This window comes from Lasioglossum baleicum, chromosome 9 (genome assembly GCF_051020765.1).
Source record: "Lasioglossum baleicum chromosome 9, iyLasBale1, whole genome shotgun sequence".
NCBI classification, from domain to species: Eukaryota; Metazoa; Arthropoda; class Insecta; order Hymenoptera; family Halictidae; genus Lasioglossum; species Lasioglossum baleicum.
In genome coordinates this window covers 12,015,933-12,034,504 of record NC_134937.1, presented here as the reverse complement: position 1 = coordinate 12,034,504, position 18,572 = coordinate 12,015,933, and the positions used below count along the sequence as shown (strand labels likewise).

At 44.9% G+C, this 18,572-nt stretch overlaps 1 protein-coding gene across 3 annotated transcripts in view; it reads left to right on the top strand.

The window, feature by feature from the left end:
* LOC143211754 (dexamethasone-induced Ras-related protein 1) overlaps window positions 1-18,572 on the top strand; it is a 62,894-nt gene that overhangs the window by 34,725 nt on the left and 9,597 nt on the right. The window contains exons 1-2 of one of the 3 annotated variants that reach the window (XM_076429696.1): window positions 5,404-5,587; window positions 9,423-9,580. In XM_076429696.1, coding sequence (XP_076285811.1) covers window positions 5,544-5,587; window positions 9,423-9,580 — 202 coding nt within the window. In that variant the 5' untranslated portion in view covers window positions 5,404-5,543. The other 2 variants (XM_076429695.1, XM_076429697.1) reach the window with 2 other exon arrangements.

Here is an 18,572-nt window from a genome sequence, read left to right as displayed (position 1 = left end):
TTTTGATTGTAGAATTTTCTAGAACAGTATTTTAGTATTCGTCTGGTTCGGATATCTGAGAGATTCAGATGGAATTAATACGGTTTTATTCTCCGCGCGATTGTTCCTTTCATCTCCCAGATACTCGCAACAATCGCTCGGCCCCAGCTTCGGCTCGGCAATCCTCGACTTTTCATAAAGCCTTCCTCTTTTAAAAAGGAGATCTACATTTGCCCGCGAGGAAATTGCGTTTTCCCAGTTGCAACCCTCGTTAGTGAGATCACTCGAAGGAGATGAGGCGCAAAAACGAGTTGTAAACGGTTGAAATCTCGAAGGAGCAGAGCGTTCTTTTTTTCCGTCGACGAACCTTCCACTGTCTTCAACAAGTAGATCTTTTTAAACGGTTCTGGGGATTTTGTAGCTGCTGCTACATCCTTTACGTTTGTAGTCGATATTGTAAAGTGAACACAATTTCCGCGAGTTAGGCCTCAAAACCGATACATACTCTGGAACCCTGTCCCAAAAACAGTATTACCCGAAGCGACGCGACGCGTCCCGCGGAGAAAACAGCGCAAAACGATGAAATATTAACGTAAAGCGTCTCGCAATCGTCCGACACGAATATTCCGCGTGGTTTCACGCGGTGCTCGGCTAATTATCGAAATCGGCGGCAACGATGCTTGACCGCGGCGCCGATAATCGCGTCCGCGGATTACCGAGGGTCGAATAAAATTGTATCGGGGCAATATGTCCGCGCACGAGCCCCGCTAATTGCTCCATTTGGAGAAATAGTGGGATCGTGTGCGGCCGAATTGCCGAAGAAACGACGAATCAACTCGATAAATAAAATCGTGGACCGCGCGGATCCGGAGATTAAATAAATTCGCGCGGAACTGTTATGACATAGTCCAATAAATGCCAACGAACGTCACAAATCATGGAATGTTGCCTACTATTAAATTCTTTCCTTCCTCGAGCTCGCCTTAATAAATCGGGGCTCTTATAACATTTTCTGCGATGCTAAAGGAAAACTTACTTACGTCTATTTTGGAGCTTCGTTTAGATGAAGATCGGTCATGCAGAAGTTTAATAATAAGTTTGCGGCGGATGAAGCATTTTCACATTTTCGTTCCATTTGCATGGCAGCACGTTTGCGAGGGAACCAGAATTTTCGAGGACGATATGGCGGCGCCATTGAAGCCAGCTATATTTTCGACTGGTGTCGCGTTTGACACTTCCTGTCGATTGTCACCGATATGGCGCCGGATTTTTGGAAATATTCGGTTCGCTTGGCTACGGTTCGGATCAATGCGAACGCATATCAAAGGAATATCTCAATTTAAAGATCACTGTGCATTGTAATTCTACGTACACAATATTCATTGAATTTTCTTTTAAAAAATCGTCACGTGTAACGCTGGTAGCAAAACGCGTTAATTCTGCACCGTGTGTTTTCGCACGGATCTGTGAATTTAGGAAGAATGAAAGAGATCTGCGAAATTGATTTCCAGGGAGAAAGGAATGTCATGGAGCTGACAGTGGTGGCCAGTGATCGAGCCGCACGATTTCGCCGACTCGAGCCACGCATAAAAATGTGTCACGTCGAACCTAACGAGATTGCACGCCGCCGCGCCGCGCCGCCAAGTTATCCCCGACGCGACGCGACGTCCCGGTTATCCGGATGTCACGTTCGCCTAAGGGATACGCGTCACGTTCCGTATTAATATTTTTCCCATTTACAATGCGATGCCTCGCGAGGATTCGAGACACGTGGGAAACAATTGTGGTGCCGGTTTTCGTGCAAAACGCGCATATCATGCGCGACCTATTAGGTTGACGCAATAATTTTTACCGTATTCCTGACGTCCCGGAAAACAGCGAAATCTCATTTCGCGCAGAGCGTAGTTAAAGAGCGCAGCTTAGGCACGCGTTTCTCTCTCTCTCTTTCTCCCGTCACATCAATAACTTTAATTCACCGATGGGAAAGCAATCAGCACTTCATTGGAAATCAAATCGTAATTAAATGAACATCGATATGAATCGAACGACTGCGTCGTTGATTTTGTTGTAAAATAACCGAGCCGAGATATAATCGTTGGAAATTGAATCTCCTCCTCTGGAATTGAGAACGAAAATTGGCGGCTCGTGCATTCGAGAAACTCTGTTTAAACTTGAAACTTCTAACGGGAGCAACGTTACACCAAAAAAAATCGGCTAATCTCTTTGGAACAATGCGAAGCTTGTGTTTTCAGCGAGTCGCAAGAATTCCGCTGAAAAATTCCTCAACTAATTACCAGCCTCGAGTGAATTATGCAACTTTCAATAGGAATTCTTCTTGTAAATTGCCGTAATGTTTATTACAAGGCAATTAATGCATCGTCGAATAATTTTTAATGAAACCTCCGAGGTAAATTGCACCCGCGGCACACCACCACCAGCGGGTTTAATTAAAATTTTCCACGACGCGACGACGCGAGTCTTATTTAACCTTTGCGTTAGACGGTCCATCTATATGTATATTTCTGATTTCAACGAAAATTAGAATGCTGAGAGCGGCTTCTTTAACTAGTCCGAACGGATATCTTTGAGGAATTCGCCGGAAGCGAGAGGACTTTCGTTAAATATTATTTGACGCGTGTCTAAATGACGCCGATTCTAAATATTCGTGTCGCTATTGCAGGGAGATATCAGCCGCGAAAATGGTCAGCGCGGCGCGGCAGTCCGCGCTCTACGAATATTATTCCATAAAATTAAACCACGCGCGAACGGATTTCCCACGCAATGAAAGAACGCTGGAGCCGATTTCAATATCTCGATACCTCCGAGGTCGCCGACAGATTGCTCTGAAAATTACTCGGAGTGTTTAATGCAATTCGAGCGAATTGTATTTTTGATGAACCTCGCTGTACTTCTATAACGGGGCCGGCGAACGCTTTTTAATTGCTTCGGAAAGTTCGTCGATTTAAACGTCTACCATGAAATTCGCGTAAAAGCAAAAAGCTGTTCGTTCGCGACGGATGACGTGACTCGAACGGAAAATATAATAGGGAAAATATACACCGCGAAGAAACGCCTGCACGCAGTTCGGTCTTTACAGAAACTTGTTACAAGTTTCGCGACGTCTCATGTCCCGGCTTCTTGGCAGAACTTTGGAAATGTCTATTTGCTGCGGCGCGGCGGCTGTTACCGAGAATCGCAAATGGAAGCAAGAAGTATAGCAGGTCTAACGAGGCATTATTCGCCTTTCTTTGGGACAATCGAAAGTTAAATGGAGTTGCATCGCAAACTGATTCACGCGAGTCCCACGAATTGAAGGAAGATCCAGAAAATTAATGAAAGTGAAATTGAAGAAGCAAAAAATAAAAGAGTGGAATAACTGAGACCAAAAAAGAAAATTTCATTAAAGAAAGAAAACGGAAGAAAAAAGATGAGCGAGTAGTCGCAGGAAAGAACAGAAAGCTATGGGATTAAATACTATTCTAAAAAATCCAGTCTCATCTGCGAAATGAAACCTCGGTCGTCCTCCCGAAGGTTTCTCTAGTTTCTCCATTTTTGAACCTCGTGAAACTCTTCCGAAAATTTATTTCTAGTACCGACACCCAATTGCACTCGAATTTAGAGTATCGCAAGGAAAGCTGCAGTTGTTATTTACAACCGTAACAGCAACGTTTCTAAATCTCCACGGTTTTATACGCGTCCGTGGCTGGAATTTCGAACCGGTCCATGGTACTGCGGTTTAATCTCCGTTCCGCGGACCCACTGCAAAAATCGACGAAGAAAATACCTGAAATCCACGACAAATTCAGGACAAGTTGCATAGTCGATGAAAAAGAATGAAGCGTGTGGATTTTATTTGCTTCCTGGTGGATACGAGCATTCCCTGCTTGTACATACAGCTCTGTTCCTAATCGCCGGTGACGCTGTACAAAAACAAAATCCGTGAAAGCAAAATGCAATTTTCCAGATTCGAAATTCTGTTGCGTTTTAACCCTTAGAAAGCGGGTCAAGTTTGTAACTATTCAATTAACGATGGTTAAGGCTTACATTTTTGATTTACGACTGCGCTTCCGTTGAAAAGTTGTTTTGTGATGCGCGTAGGTGGGATCCTGAGGTGACGCGCGGCGTGTCGACGAAATCGTTCGAAAATTCGATGCGAGAAACGGAGCAACCGGGAATAATTGTATTTCACAGCGGATTAATTGCTAATTCATCCAGGCCGGATATTAAGCTGGGCGGAGTTCCATTTATATACATCGCGATTCGTTTAGGACCGACTTAATTAAAATTATTTTCGCGGGGATGGGTGGGACGTTAGTAGAGTCACAATGAGTTTACCCAGTTCGCTGTGTCGTCAGCGTGCAACTTGTTTAACGTTCGAGCTGTTAAATCAATTCTGGTCGAGCGTCCGACGCGCATAACAGCAATAGCTGAATACACATATGTATATCTCTCTTAATTTCGCAACTCTTTTCTCTTTTCATGCCATTCATATTTATTTTATTTATTCTCGCCATTTGCAGTTTTTGCTCGCACACGTTCTCGATCGTAAATACGAACGCGCGGAACGTAATCCAACGAGCCGTGAATAATGTGTTAAACCTATTAAAGTTAAAACGCATGCATCGCCTTTGCATTCGTAACTATCAGCCAGATAAATATTTCATCCCGTGACGCCAGCTGCGTTCATCAATTTTTCGCAGAACGGAAATCCACTTTCGCGGTTTCAAACAAACAGAAGCTTATTCCGGATAATATCGCCGGATCGACGCATTATTTACTGCTGGCGCGAACTCTAACAAAATCTATCCGATTTAATACCGTACAGACTAGAAGAAAATTTCACATGAAATACTAAGAAAATCTATTTCATAGAATACCTCGCAGACTCTAATCAAATATCGTTAATACAATAACTCTAACAAATACTCTAACAAAATCTATCTGATTTAATACCGTAGAGACTAGAAGAAAATTTCACATGAAATACTAAGAAAATCTATTTAATAGAATACCTTGCAGACCCTAACGAAATATCGTTAATACAATAACTTGCAGACTCTACTCCCATTGAGTAACAACAATACCAAAATTAATTTTCGTCTTGGTAGTCTTGGGTGTGCAAAATACCCGGTAGTACGTAGACGTAGACCGTGGCTAAGCACGTTCCACTCGTCATCGCATCAGGGAGATTAATACGCAGTTGACCAGGTAAAATAGTATGACTTGCGGGCGGATGACGCGGCAGCCAAAGTGTTAACGCGGATGGTTCCCGGGGGAAATTTGCAGGAGTGCCTTAACGGAATAAAAATAAACTGTTCCAGCTGGAGGCGTGCGGCCGTATTCTGTGCTGCGTGCAGAGGCTCTGCAAGAGCGGAAGTACAGTCGAAGAGGCCGAGCATCGGATCCCCCGGGGTCGAAGGGGCGCACAGGCGGGCCCCGAGCTGGACGGGCCCTCAGGCGAGGAGGATGGCATCCTCCCGGTACCAGTCAGCCCGACTCCTGCGTCCACCTCCTCGCAGGAAGATGCCTGCAAGCCCCCACCAAGGAACTGCTATCGTCTCGTCATGCTTGGCAGCGCGAGAGTCGGCAAAACCGCCATTGTAGCACGGTGAGCACCATTATCACACCGTCTCAGCCTCCATACAAACTTCGTCTCTTCGTATCTCTGCTCATGGAGGTAGAAGTAACCTGGACTTTTTGTCGAGCACTTTATTAACAAACCAACCTTTTCATTTTCCAAATGCTCTTAGTACTCATGTACATATTTAGTACTAGAGAAGCATAATAAGAGAATATATACACGTTTTAAGCAATGTTCTGTGAGTATATTCCTGTCGAACATGTATGCGCAAATACCTGTGTTATGAATAATTTTCCGTAGACCGAACAAAGGGTGCATGCTTCCTTCTGTCTACGGACAACGAGACTCGCGTGAATATTTCTGTTACACGTCCCCAGCCCTGTGTACACAAGCCATAAGCTCGAAGGGTTGAAGTAGACCTAGGGTACAGTAGAATCAGCATTGTCGTCACCCAAGGGAGAAGGCGAAAGAATAATATGAACTTGTTTCTGGTGGCTAGCGCATTCTAAACGGACCTATTGTTCCACGGCTGCCATTGTGGCGGTCGGCTGCGCAAAGTTCGGACCAGAAATGTGTATCACACTTGCGAAACTAGCTTCAGCAGGTATACCGAAAGTTCAGATGAAAGTAACTTTAGCTTTCAATCCAATTACTAATTAACGCATTTTTAGTTTCGTGTTTCCTATTTCGATCGTCTTCATAGAATTACTCGGATGACCTACATCTACGTTTAATCCTGGAATCCTACTCTTGGGACGAAAATTCATCTCATTTTCTATTTTGGATGCTACAAGAGTATTGACTTACCTGCGATCATAAATATTTGCTAGTTTCACTTAATCTCCCTTTTAATCGATAGAATTAGAGAAGTTGTTATTGAATGATATGGAAAAATGTTTGAAAGAATTATGAAAATTATGTTACATAATTATTTTGTGCCGGGAACAGGTGAAAATGCAGCAACGATTCTACATACAATTTATGGCTTTGCAACAGAATTTCGAATACCTGCAGCTAGAGGAACTCGAAACCTTTCAGAGAGAACCGTATCTTATTGGAGTCGAGTATTTAGTTTCATCAGGTGGTTGGCGCGCAGCAGGGTTGCAAACGCCTCCGAGTTGACGTCAGAGATCACTGATCATCGACCACGCTTATAATTGGTCAGGGAACCTTAATGGAGCTAGTTGGCGATGCTGCGAAACGTTCGAATAACCCCCTACTCTCTCTCTCCCTCTCTCGTAATATGCATACCGCGCGGCAGTTACCCTCAAATAGAATTCAGCGGTAATCAAGATATTTAATCTGTCAACACGCTGAGCGCACTTCCATCCACAACTTCGTCAACTCTCTTGAACGTCTGCGGCACAGCTCTATTTTCGATCTACATTTTCAAAGTTCTCTCTCCAACCACGCGGCTGACTTGCAAGCGACGCTTTACCTGCTTCCAGACTATTTCAGATCCGCTCAAACTTTTTCATTTATCTTGAAATTAACGTTTAACTGTTGACCTGCCGGCAAACAGATTAAGATCAAGCTTCTTTTGTACACAGCATAGTCTTTAAGAGAAACTTGTTATAATACATATGTATAATCTCTATTTAAATTCACCTCGAATTATGTTTTTCTCTCAGAATTTCCATTTTGCGACGACTGTCGATGTATGCAGTTCCACATCTGCGCCAGTTTTTCGACCAGAGTACCGCAGTACATGGAAAACATTTGAACAGTCTAAGGCACCCTTGCTGGTATCGATCCCATCGACCGGCAAAATGGTAATGTTGTGACCTACGGTATAGAGAGTAGAGGGCCGATGGAAAACACACAGCTTTTCTTCGGACATTATTTAATGCTTTGTGGGACGAGGGACGGTCGATTGGCTGTGGCCGGGTAAACGGTCACTGTGAACCAGGCCTGAATGTATCGGCTCGCTCTTCCGCCCCCAAAACCAGAAAGCTTTTAACAGGGCGATATTTTTATCCCTGGGGGTAGGGAATGGTCGGCTGTCCGTTGACGAGGAACGTGTCACTGATTTAACGGAATGTTCTGTGTCGAATTTCCCAGAAAATCCCGTCGGCTTAATCAAACCTCCTCCTTCGCTTGCTCTGAATCAGTCGGAGCCAAGCTGAAAACGAACAAGTCTCCCAGCATTTAATATTCGTCCATTTTTGACCAGCGTAATCATGAATTCCGCAGTCAATTCGGTTTAATGGAAATACTCAATTTTCGCAATGAAACTGTGAACTTTCTTCCATTCATAACCATACCACGGTCAGTTTTAATGTTCATCCATTTATGGCGAACGTCGGATAGCTACCAGCCTGTCAGCCATTTTGTTCGGCGTACTCGGAGTCCATTTTTCCGCATCGTTTGTTTTGCACAGCTGCGCTGTCATGTAGATGTCTGTTTTCGGTGAAAAAACAACGTGGCGGTTGAAGTTTTCTATCCTAAAAACAAAGAAATCCAGAAAAGATAACGAGTTTTTTTAACGAGCATCTTGTTTGCATCATTTGCGAAACGGCCGAAAAACACGGCCGGCAAGTTCATCGGCGAACCAATTGTCGCGTTTCCCCACTAACACCAGCGCGGCAGATCGGATTCCGGCCGAAATTAAATTGTTTGTCCTATTAGCAGCGATCGAATCAGTCCGTTCAAAGCGGCCTCGATTCGAACCCCGACCATGCAGAACGTTCTGCCTGGAATATTCACAGACTCTCCGACCTCTTCCGTTCAATTCCGGAACGCGCGCGTACAGACAGAACGTATATAGCGATCCCTCCGAAAAATAGTTCATCGAGTTCTCCAGGACCAGATCATTTCCAGAATACGAAAGGTATTTTTCTGATGGATATAGGAACAACATACACTATTAAAACCGTCATTAAAACCTACTAGTTTTTGTTTGACTTTAGTTGATCTTCCAAGATCCCGGGATCGAAGAATTCCGAAGTTTTTCCGCGGCTTCTAGCGGGTCTGAGAGTGTCGTAAGGTGTTTTAAAGTTAATTAGGCAATTAGGGTGAAACGTGAGGCGATCACGTGGGCGATGTATTCGCCGCGCCGTGGCAATAGACGGTACATAGCCAGGGAGAGCACTTGACGGCGGCAGAGCGGTTCCATTAGCAAGTTCGGCTTGAAAACGCGTTGCCGCGTGTTGCTCGATGAGCCAAGAAACAAAGGGACGCTCATTACGTCCATTAAGGTTATTCTTGCCCTGGCCTGGGACTTAATTCGAGGCTTGGATCGAATCCCGAGGCGGACTTGACGAATGAGAAACGAGGAACACGTGAATAGCGCGCTTCTGAATGGTGGAAATGGGTCGGCGTGGAATAACTTGGCAAATAGTTGCGTGTTTAGACTGGAAAAGTGGAAAGCGCCATCTGGCCCTTGAGTGCGACAGTAGGATTCTAGAATTTAATGGAGAGAAGAATGAGAGAGCTCCAGCTCTGCGAAGATGCGGAGCGCTGCTTTATGTATTTAGATTACATCCGCCATTAAATCCTTCAATCACAATTTTATTTTCCACACAATTGAATCTTTCTTTGTTTCATAGAGCTGCGACCGACTGTAGAAAGGTTCTGTTGCCCGAAACATTAGTTGATCTTTCAATCATTTAATTAACAGAAGACATAGGAATTGCGGGAATAATTCTAGACTGCATGCAGCTTTCGATAGCATTTAATACGGCTTAACTACGTTAATTTGGTAAATTCACTTGGAAATTGGATTTTATTGAAATGCACGCGATACAGTTAATCCAATACTAAGTCGGTGGACAATGAAGGGAACGATGTAACGTAAACACCTAGCTAGATTACAGGAGATATTTGGCGGAGCTTTAGTAACATAGGACCGCTTTGATTTCAGGTTTTTGTCCAACAAATTCGACGAAAGTTATACACCGACGATTGAGGACTTCCACCGGAAGCTCTACAGGATTAGAGGAGAGGTCCATCAGCTTGATCTTCTGGACACGAGCGGAAACCATCCGTTCCCCGCGATGCGACGATTATCCTTTCTAACCGGTAAGTCTATCAGCTTAAATGTAGAGGAATGGTTTCGCGAAAAGCGGTTTAACCGGTTGGCCAAACGAAAACATACATATAGCTGCGGTCTCTGTCGTGCCATTTGCACGTAACAGTCCTCCTCTTGCGATCGCATTCATAGAAACATCGAATATTTTGCTGGCAAAGTGTACCTACAATCATGTTTCAATCGCGATTCAAATCGAAGTCTCGGTGTTGAAGCGTGTCGCATCGGTAAATTCGCGTCGCTTAACAAGCCTCGTACACACGTCGTCGGCGATGGCGTTATCTCCGCTAGCGGAAGCTCGAATATCGCGGGCACGGCGCGGCGCGGCGTGCGATAACCGTCAAAGGGGAAAACGCGCGCAAACTGCTTGCAGCTCGAGGGCGGAGACAGCTTTCGCAATTGAACCCGGGTAGGCGAGGGTGACGGAGCGCGTTACGGGGGGTGGTTCATACGGGCAGCTCTCTGTTTGCGAGATTACACTTGACATATCAACGAACAAACCGGCCCGGACTACGCGAACCTCGTGACGGAGCACGGCAATCTTCATTTCGGGAAGGACAGCAAATGAAAGAGCTGGGAGAAACTTCTGAATCGAACGAATGGATAAGGGGTGAGCCAAAGAATTGGGAGACGATGAGAAATCGCTAAGCATTCCGATCGATCTTCTTTAACCTGCAGTTAGCTCGATCTACTTCGATAGTTGATTGTGAACGTTATTCTCAGAAGCTTTCGGGAGATTGGACTGCGTAAGCGGTTTGTAATTGGGAATAGGGACAAACGTATCGTAAATGTTCAAACACGTTGAAAATAGCTGCAACGAAACATTTTCTCGGATTGCCAGTTAACATTTCTGAGAATTCTTTTTACCTACGACAGAACTACCCAGATTTCGACAACCCTCATCCGTTTTGATACAACGAAATAAAATCGCATAGGCGTGGCGTCTCGGACGAACAGAAGTAATATATTCCCGCTGAAAGCGGCGCATCAGCATCCGAGTAGAAACGGGGGTGAACATCGCCGGCTGACAAGCAGGACAGAACTAAATTAATTATCCAATTTGCTCTGCGTCTCTCTCTCTCTCTCTCTCTCTCTCTCTCTCTCTCTCTGTCTCTCTAGCGACTGTCGCCCGCGGAAACGCAGCGCACGCGTCTGCTCTTTTTCAGTCCTGGATTCAAGCGATTCTATTCCCTTCGCATAGCAAACTCTCTTCACCGAGAGCTATCGTACACGCCCTCGGCCCTTCATCGTGTACACACACCACCGTTGAGAAGCTGAACGCCACGCGTAAATATTTGCCTCTCGAACTTCGCAAAATTACGGAGAATCCGTGACGGCTCTGTATCGAAGGCTACATGGGATAATAGCAACAATACCGTCTTTATACGCTCTGGATCCGCATCGGGAAGAGAAGAAGACCGCGTGGAATAAGGCAGAACAAAAATACTGTTGTGCACGAGTATAAAAGAGCCGAACGAACGCTGTGGAAATTGAAAATACTTTACCCGAAGGAGATCGGTTTGAAAAGGTAAACCGGATCCTCTCTGCTCGATTTTCACTCGTGCAAAAATAGTTAAATCTCCTCGATCCATTTTTAGTGGTACAGAGTAGAGTGTTTTTTATGACTTCGGGGGTTTAGAGTCTATGCTTGATTTTAAACGTTGTATGCGCAGAAATTAATGTTAGAAAAGTCGGCGTGTTGGAAGTAGCCACCCCGGAAACAAATATGAGAACAAGAATAATTTCGCAAACAGACTCACTACCGATCTAACGCGGAGCCAGCAAATTAACCGTACTATAAACCACACACACACACACACACACACCCCTCAGATTTATCGGTGAACCATAAAAATCTTTGGAAGCGGTTCTATTTGCTAGCTGTCCGAGGCCCGCGAAAGGGACTTCTGTTTATGGTCCCGGTGGGTTTACTTCACCTCACGCTCACGCCATATCGTCACGGTCACCTCTGTATACGTAGACTATTGTTCAGCTAGTAGTAGTCGGATCCCCGGGAAATCGCATAGTTCGTCGACACGGGATCGACATTGGTGAATCACGTCCGTGTAAACACGGTTCCGCATGCAAGCGGTAGCTCGCGCGTATCAACCTTCGATCTCCCCTCTCCTAGTGTCACACCCCCTTTACAGTCGCCTTCCCCCCTCAAGACCACCACCCGCAACTTGTTGAGTATCCTTTCTTCGATCCGCGTCTGTAACCCGCTTACCAGACCGGAGAGTTCCAGGGAAAACCGGGAGCACGCTCGATCGAGCCTCGATATTGCCCGAAATATCGGTCGCTCGTAAATTCCAGGCCGCGCCGAAACATCGTATCCCCTTGTCCTGGTTACTTTTCGAGTGGATTTCGTTCACGGTTGCTTGTTCCCCGCGGAAAACCACCCCCGACACCGGCGCGGCATGGCGTTTCGACGATCCGACCGTAAATGGCTCGCGCTTCGTTAGCTTTTCCCTCGACCGGTGCTCCGCATCGCGAAAATCCCACTTATACAGCAAGAACTCTATTTTCTAATATATTCTCGGCCCCGTCCATCTCCTTACATCCTCGTTCCTAGAAGGATTTCACCAAATCTAAGCCGATTTTTTTATTAGATCGAAGGACCACTACTTTGCGTTATAATCCTCTCTCTCTCGGAAGTCATTTTTACGGTTTGCTTCGGCTTCCGTGAATAATAACACGAAACGGAGCCATTCCTCCGGTTTCGATAATTTATAATCAGAATTGAAATGACCAATACATATACATACATAATGTAGGAAACGTTCCATTTAATTTCAGACTTTCCTTGATCACAACGGTAAAATAAATTTGCATGAACATCCGCAATATAACGGCGGTATAAGGAAGATTACGGTTTCATTTTTCGCATGAATTGTCCGAGGCTCGGCGTTCGAGCTTCGAGAATTTAAGCTTGGTACAACGCGAGGGTAGAAAATTCAGTAGTCGAGGTCGAGCTTTACAGTCTCGGAGACTATATTACCGATTCTAATAATCGAGAATCTATACCTGTCGAAGTTACAGCACACGTGATCGTACTCTGTACTATACATATGGGGATGTAAACGATATAGTGACGAAGTAAACCCAAAGGGATCATAAAGGGAGAGGTATGATGAGGGTAGTCATCGTAGCGAAGGGTAGCGTGACAGCACGAAGGTGCTGGTTCGTCCGGTATCATGCAAATTAGTTCCCTTCCGAATGATCAAATTTACACGTCGCGTCGCGTCCGATACTTACGCGCGACCGCATTTTCATAGACCGGTACGGATAACCGGAAATACATGCAAAATAGTATTGTCTCTGTTAATTACTGTAAGCTGTGTTAAATCGCATTTAACCTGCGATCCAATTAAATTCGTTGGGAACTTCGGCAGCCTTTCGCGAGAAAACACATCGATTCCTCTAAAACAAACCGATTAAACGAGTTAACTAATTCACGTGGCTTAATCGACTGAACGCCTCTTTTAAAGTGAGACAAATTTGAATTGCAAAAAATAAGGTACGGCTCCTCGAAATATTCGCTGACACTACTCCATCTTTCGAAAATGCTGACGGGTTCCCTTCAAGATACAAAACGACGCGACGTGACGGCTTTCGGTCGGGCATTTTCGGAATTCTTCAGAAACTTCAAATACCGAATTGAAACTGAAGGGCACTGAATATAAAATTTAAGATATTACAAGAATAAATTTCGGAGAAAATTCTCAAGCCTTTGCGATTCGACATTTCGGGGTACATACTCGGACATCTCTAGAAACGGTTCGACAAGAGTTTCCCGTGTGAATGTCAAAACACGTTGCGAATGGAACTAAAAATAGCCATCGATTTCCTTCCATTCCGTTTGATCAAAGCTTCGGATGGCTCTTTGCATGCGGATTATCGAGTCTCGCGTTGTTCGGTCACGAACGAGCCGCGATACATTGAGAAAAATGGTCCGCATACAAGGAACGACCTCGCAATTTATACCTCTAATAATATCTTGGGTACGCCAACATTAGTGAAAGTTCTATCGACGAAATTCAACTAAATTAGTAACGGAAAACTTGAGCGAATACGCCAGCATAATATTTTAAATAAACTATACGTCGTGGCGCATTTGAGGGTTGGTGTAAATGCGTGAAGTTGAGAATAACGCAGGCGGTACGAGGATAAAAAGGCCGAAAATTATGCGGTAAAAAGATGGTAAAAAAAATTTTGAATGCTTCGTGGTTAAAATGTAGTTTTAAAATACTGTGTAGCAGGAAGACCAGTCTCAGTTTCCCGCTAGGAAAAACGCATTTGCATATCACGCAGGTCGCACGTGACACGAGACTCGAGACACGATGTGTAACACGGTCGTCGTCGCGCCACGCGCCACGCGCCGTGTGTAAGCGGTCCAGGGCGACGCGCGACGCGACGCGGGGTGCGTATGCGAATGCTTCTATCGATCATTCGGTTTTGAACCGCACACGCACGCGTCACGTGTTCTGCGTGCACCGTGCGTCCACCACGTGAACCAACACGGGCATCAATCCCATGAATTATCGAATCGGTGCACGCGCGCAATACCAGAAAAACTGTACCAGAAACTGTATCTATTATTATTTATTTAATCCTTGTCTCTCGCGGCTTTGCGCGAATGTTGGATGCGCATATGCATTGTAAATTGAATTAAAGTGCTAATAGAAGCTACACCGAGGCGATGAAAAAAATGATGTTCTCACAGAAACTGTCGGATCAAGTGAACTGGTTACAGCATAATGAACAGTAAACTTCAGCATACCTGAAGAAGTAGGAAACCGATGGGGTAAATTTCATGAATGTGCTAAATATTCCGAAGTGATTAAAGAATGTTAGGATTGTTTGCCCGAGAAAATCGTTCAAAGTATAAAATCTTACTTTCCAATACTCCTTTTATCGCGAAACTTTCCAATGCTTCCCTGAATGCTTGGGAAATCGTCCAGCTTCCGGATCACCGAGCAAGATGGTGAATTATTTACGGAGTTCCCTGCAATTTTTCATCCCTGTTGAACCATCCGATACGATCGGCCAACAATCTATGTGTATAGAACGCGTCGGTCGCACACGTGTAAACACGGACCGCAAAGTTCCGCGATAGATCATCGCCGTGATTTCCCCGGCTCCATTCAGAGTTTGCTCCTTTTAAACATTTCATTTGCGAGTGATTAACGAGAGCGTTTCCAGCGGAGCGTTTATCTGCTCGTAAAATATCAGCCAAGACGGTGCGCGTCGCGCTCGCGTCAGTAAATTCCCCGTAATTATGCCGCGTAACTAATTACTGGCATCAACGTTCGCTGTCGCGCGATAAATAACGTTTAAACAAACGCACACCGCCGCTGTTTGTCGCTCGATCCCGCCGATGATTAAAGCGCATCGCGCACGAGGATTAATGCTCTTCGATACCGGAGACCCGCGTGGAGAACTTCTCGCGGCAAACTGTACTAAACCGACGAAAAGTTTGCCGGTGCTACCCTTCACTCCTTCCGAAAACTTGCGAATCTTACTTAGGGAAAGTCGTTTCATCCCACGGTTCTCGGAACACTACGACTTTTCCTCGTGGAGTATCCTTTAACAAGTTGAAAGATGTACAGGACGGTTAAGAATCGTTAATGTAATTAGCTACGAAACTGGATCGAGAATTCGAGATTATACGTACAGGATGATCAAAGACTCGTTAACACGAAATTATTTTCGAAATTGCCGTCGTTAGAGGACGTTGAGTAAATATTTATTGAAACGTCGCCGAGAGCAAGAAACTACGGCTAAATTCACGGAAAGATTTCGCCGAGGTATACGCAAACTTTGACGATACTACCCGAAAGTTCAGCTTGTTGAGAACTTGTAAATCTTGAGGAAAGTTGCGTCCCCCGTTACAACGCATTACTAATACGTTGAACAATATACATACATATACGTTTGAATAGGACATAGGGTGATCAAGAATTACTGAAGCTCCATTATTTTCAGAATAATCAAGGGAACGTAATACTATCATTCTCTTTCGTGAAATAGAACTCCGTATCTACTTTACAAGTCAAGATGGCGGAACCCGCTATTATGCTGTTCCATTAGAATTGCGCTAACACCTGCGGCATACTTAAGGAACTTGAACCTGCAGCATACCGCACCGAATGACCAGAAAAGAAGAGAACTTTCTAAGGGAAAGAAAATACGGTGTCTGAGCCTTTTATATGTAATTAATTATTGCACTTAGCTGAAAAGATGTGGCGACACTGAAAAGACGAGGCAATAAGTTATGTCTCTTGAGTAGGTGACCCAGAAAATGACTTGTAAACCGTCTTGTCCAAGACCACGACTAAAATGACTTTATAAAACGTCTAAAGAAGGATATTTCTTCGAAATGTTCAATGTTTAAGAAGAATTCGACGTATTCGAATTATGTATACGGAAGCTCTGGAGGTCCCGAGTCGCCATCTCGAGTCGTCATCTCGAGTTCGCAACTTCAGGAGAAGTTCGCGTGTCATTCCTCGTGCCCGTTCTGTTTGCGGACGTCCTTTACGAATACCTGGAGGATGTTGTACACTCAAAGTCTCTGCAACTCCGATTTGCTAGCGGACGTGCGAAAAATCCTACAGCGAGTTCTACAGACTAAGTATGTAATGTTTGAAGATGTCCTGAAAGGAGCCGCTCGGCGAAATTTCAATCAACGAAACAAATTCAGAGCGAGAGCAACACCGACACATACCATGAAACGAGGGGAACCAATACGCCGAGGAGACACAATGGCTTGTAACCAAGGCCGAACCTGCTTCATATTAGACCGTCGCGTCGCGTCGTGTTAATTTACCACGCCATTTTGCCCTTACGAGCAGCCCATCGGCGAATTAGCCAATCCAAACGCGACCATCGATGCTGATTCATGATTATCGGCGGCTACTCGAACGCCGATATGCTTCGTGGCGCTCCTTGACCCCGGGCACTTCCCTAATTACTCCGCAATCCGGCTATCTTAGGCGCCGTGCTATCCAGCGCGGTTTACGGGTGTCCTCGGGATCTTCTTTGTTCCGGAGAACCATCAAGTTCCGAGCTTTTAAGGTTCATTTGTTGGAGCTACTCAACTCTGGCAATGCACAACATTTTGTAAGATTATCCATAATATCGTTAGACTTCCAATTTTAAGGATTGCCGCCCGTTCAACATACAATAGTTGCCGATAGAAAAAAATGCTGAACAACTGTGCTGAAAACTGGCCTCTTCTACGTGCACGCTCTGCAAAATAATTACACGCTGTTCTCTTCAAACTTGACAAAATCGAGCCAGGTTCGAGTGGTGATAACTTCAGCGGAACTGGATATGTCGATATCGTTCAAAAACCGTTCGAAACTGTAGAATCTCTCGACAAAGTTACACCGATCCAAAGAGGCCATTACAGATTTCGATCCGAAAAATATTCAGCTTGATAAGGTCACACATATCGAGCAAATGTTTCTATAGACAAATCTCACTTTCCGTATAAAGTCAGAGTTCGTCAATCGTCGCAGTAGTTTTTTCCACAGCGATACGATCGCTTCTGCCGGAGGCATTTGTGTATTTCCTGCCGGTGAGATACCCAGTGCATTAGGATCCCCGTAAAGCCAGTTCCTTTTATCTTTCCGAGCACAGTGTACACGTTAAACGGTGTTGGTATCGTTGGAGCGAGAATCGCGGGGGTGGGAGCAATAGCCTTGAGCAGTCAATTGTGTTTGCCGCGCGTATAGGGGCACCAGAGAAGAGGATCGTAAGTCGTTCAGCGGAACGTTGCACACGCCAAGGCTCGCTCTGCATACAGGGCTCACCGCTCACCGCGATACGATAAGAAAACATTGTTGAGCGTGGCCCGAGCGTGGTAATAACGTCGGAAAGCCAATCCCATCGGTATCGGCTCGGGGAAGGCCAACACGTCGAGAAAGTTCGCGGGAAAGACGAGATAACGCGACGCAGGTTCGGCCCACACCCTGTGAAATATGGATCGAACGAGTGGCTCAAATGAACTCGTCGCTTCGCGTCGTCTCCGACGTCGACCCTGGGACCCGCCAACCGGTATTTTATCGCCAAGTTGCCGCGTTTGCGGCATCGTCTTTTTTCTAACTCTATCAAATCTGTCAAAATGTTCTATCCAATGACTGGAATATCGTTCAATTTTTTTCTTCATCTCTTTAACATTTTTGAAATTATTTTGATATGGCTGGGCAACTGACACTCGTTTTAAGTCGCTTCATTCCCTGAAAGCAAGTGAGGAAAAATTCCTGTGTAAACAACATATTCTTGTATCATGCCTTACATCAAATTCCGTGGCGTTTGAATTGTTCGTGCAACATAGGCGATTCGAGTAGCGCTACAAAAGACAGCAATCCTAAGCACATTCATTTGGGAGCGAGATTTAAGAGCTATGGAGGCGGAAACGAGCCTCTGTTGAAAGATGGCCTCTCCTTGCCTCGTGCCACGGTCAACCTGACAAATATCCTCGCAAAAAAGCAAGCTTGAAGTATGTATATAATGCGAAAACGAAAGGGCAACAGGGACGAGCATCGCAAAAATTCCATAGGGACAAGGAAAATGATCCTCCGACTATCCTGGGTCGACGTGCCTCTTCTCCCGTGTATAATTCTCTAACTGGAATTCTATGGAAAATTCATGCTTCGTCCGAATCTTTAACACTGCGAAAAAAGACGCGGAGAAGCGAACTGACCGCACTTAACCGGAAGTTCACGATTCACCGGAAGCTATAGAAGAAACGGAAGAAAAATAGGATGAGAAGCGTGTTGCAGAATTTCTATAGAAATAATCGACTAATGGCAGCGAACCGTGACCGTACAGTCTCTTTAATCACAACACAGTTACTTACCGTAATGAACATTTTATAAATAGATTGCGGATCTTTATGCGTTTATAATTCACTTTGGATCGTCGAGAAAGTTAGACTTCTATATGCTATGTGTAAAAAATGAAAGTTTAACGGTTTTCCAA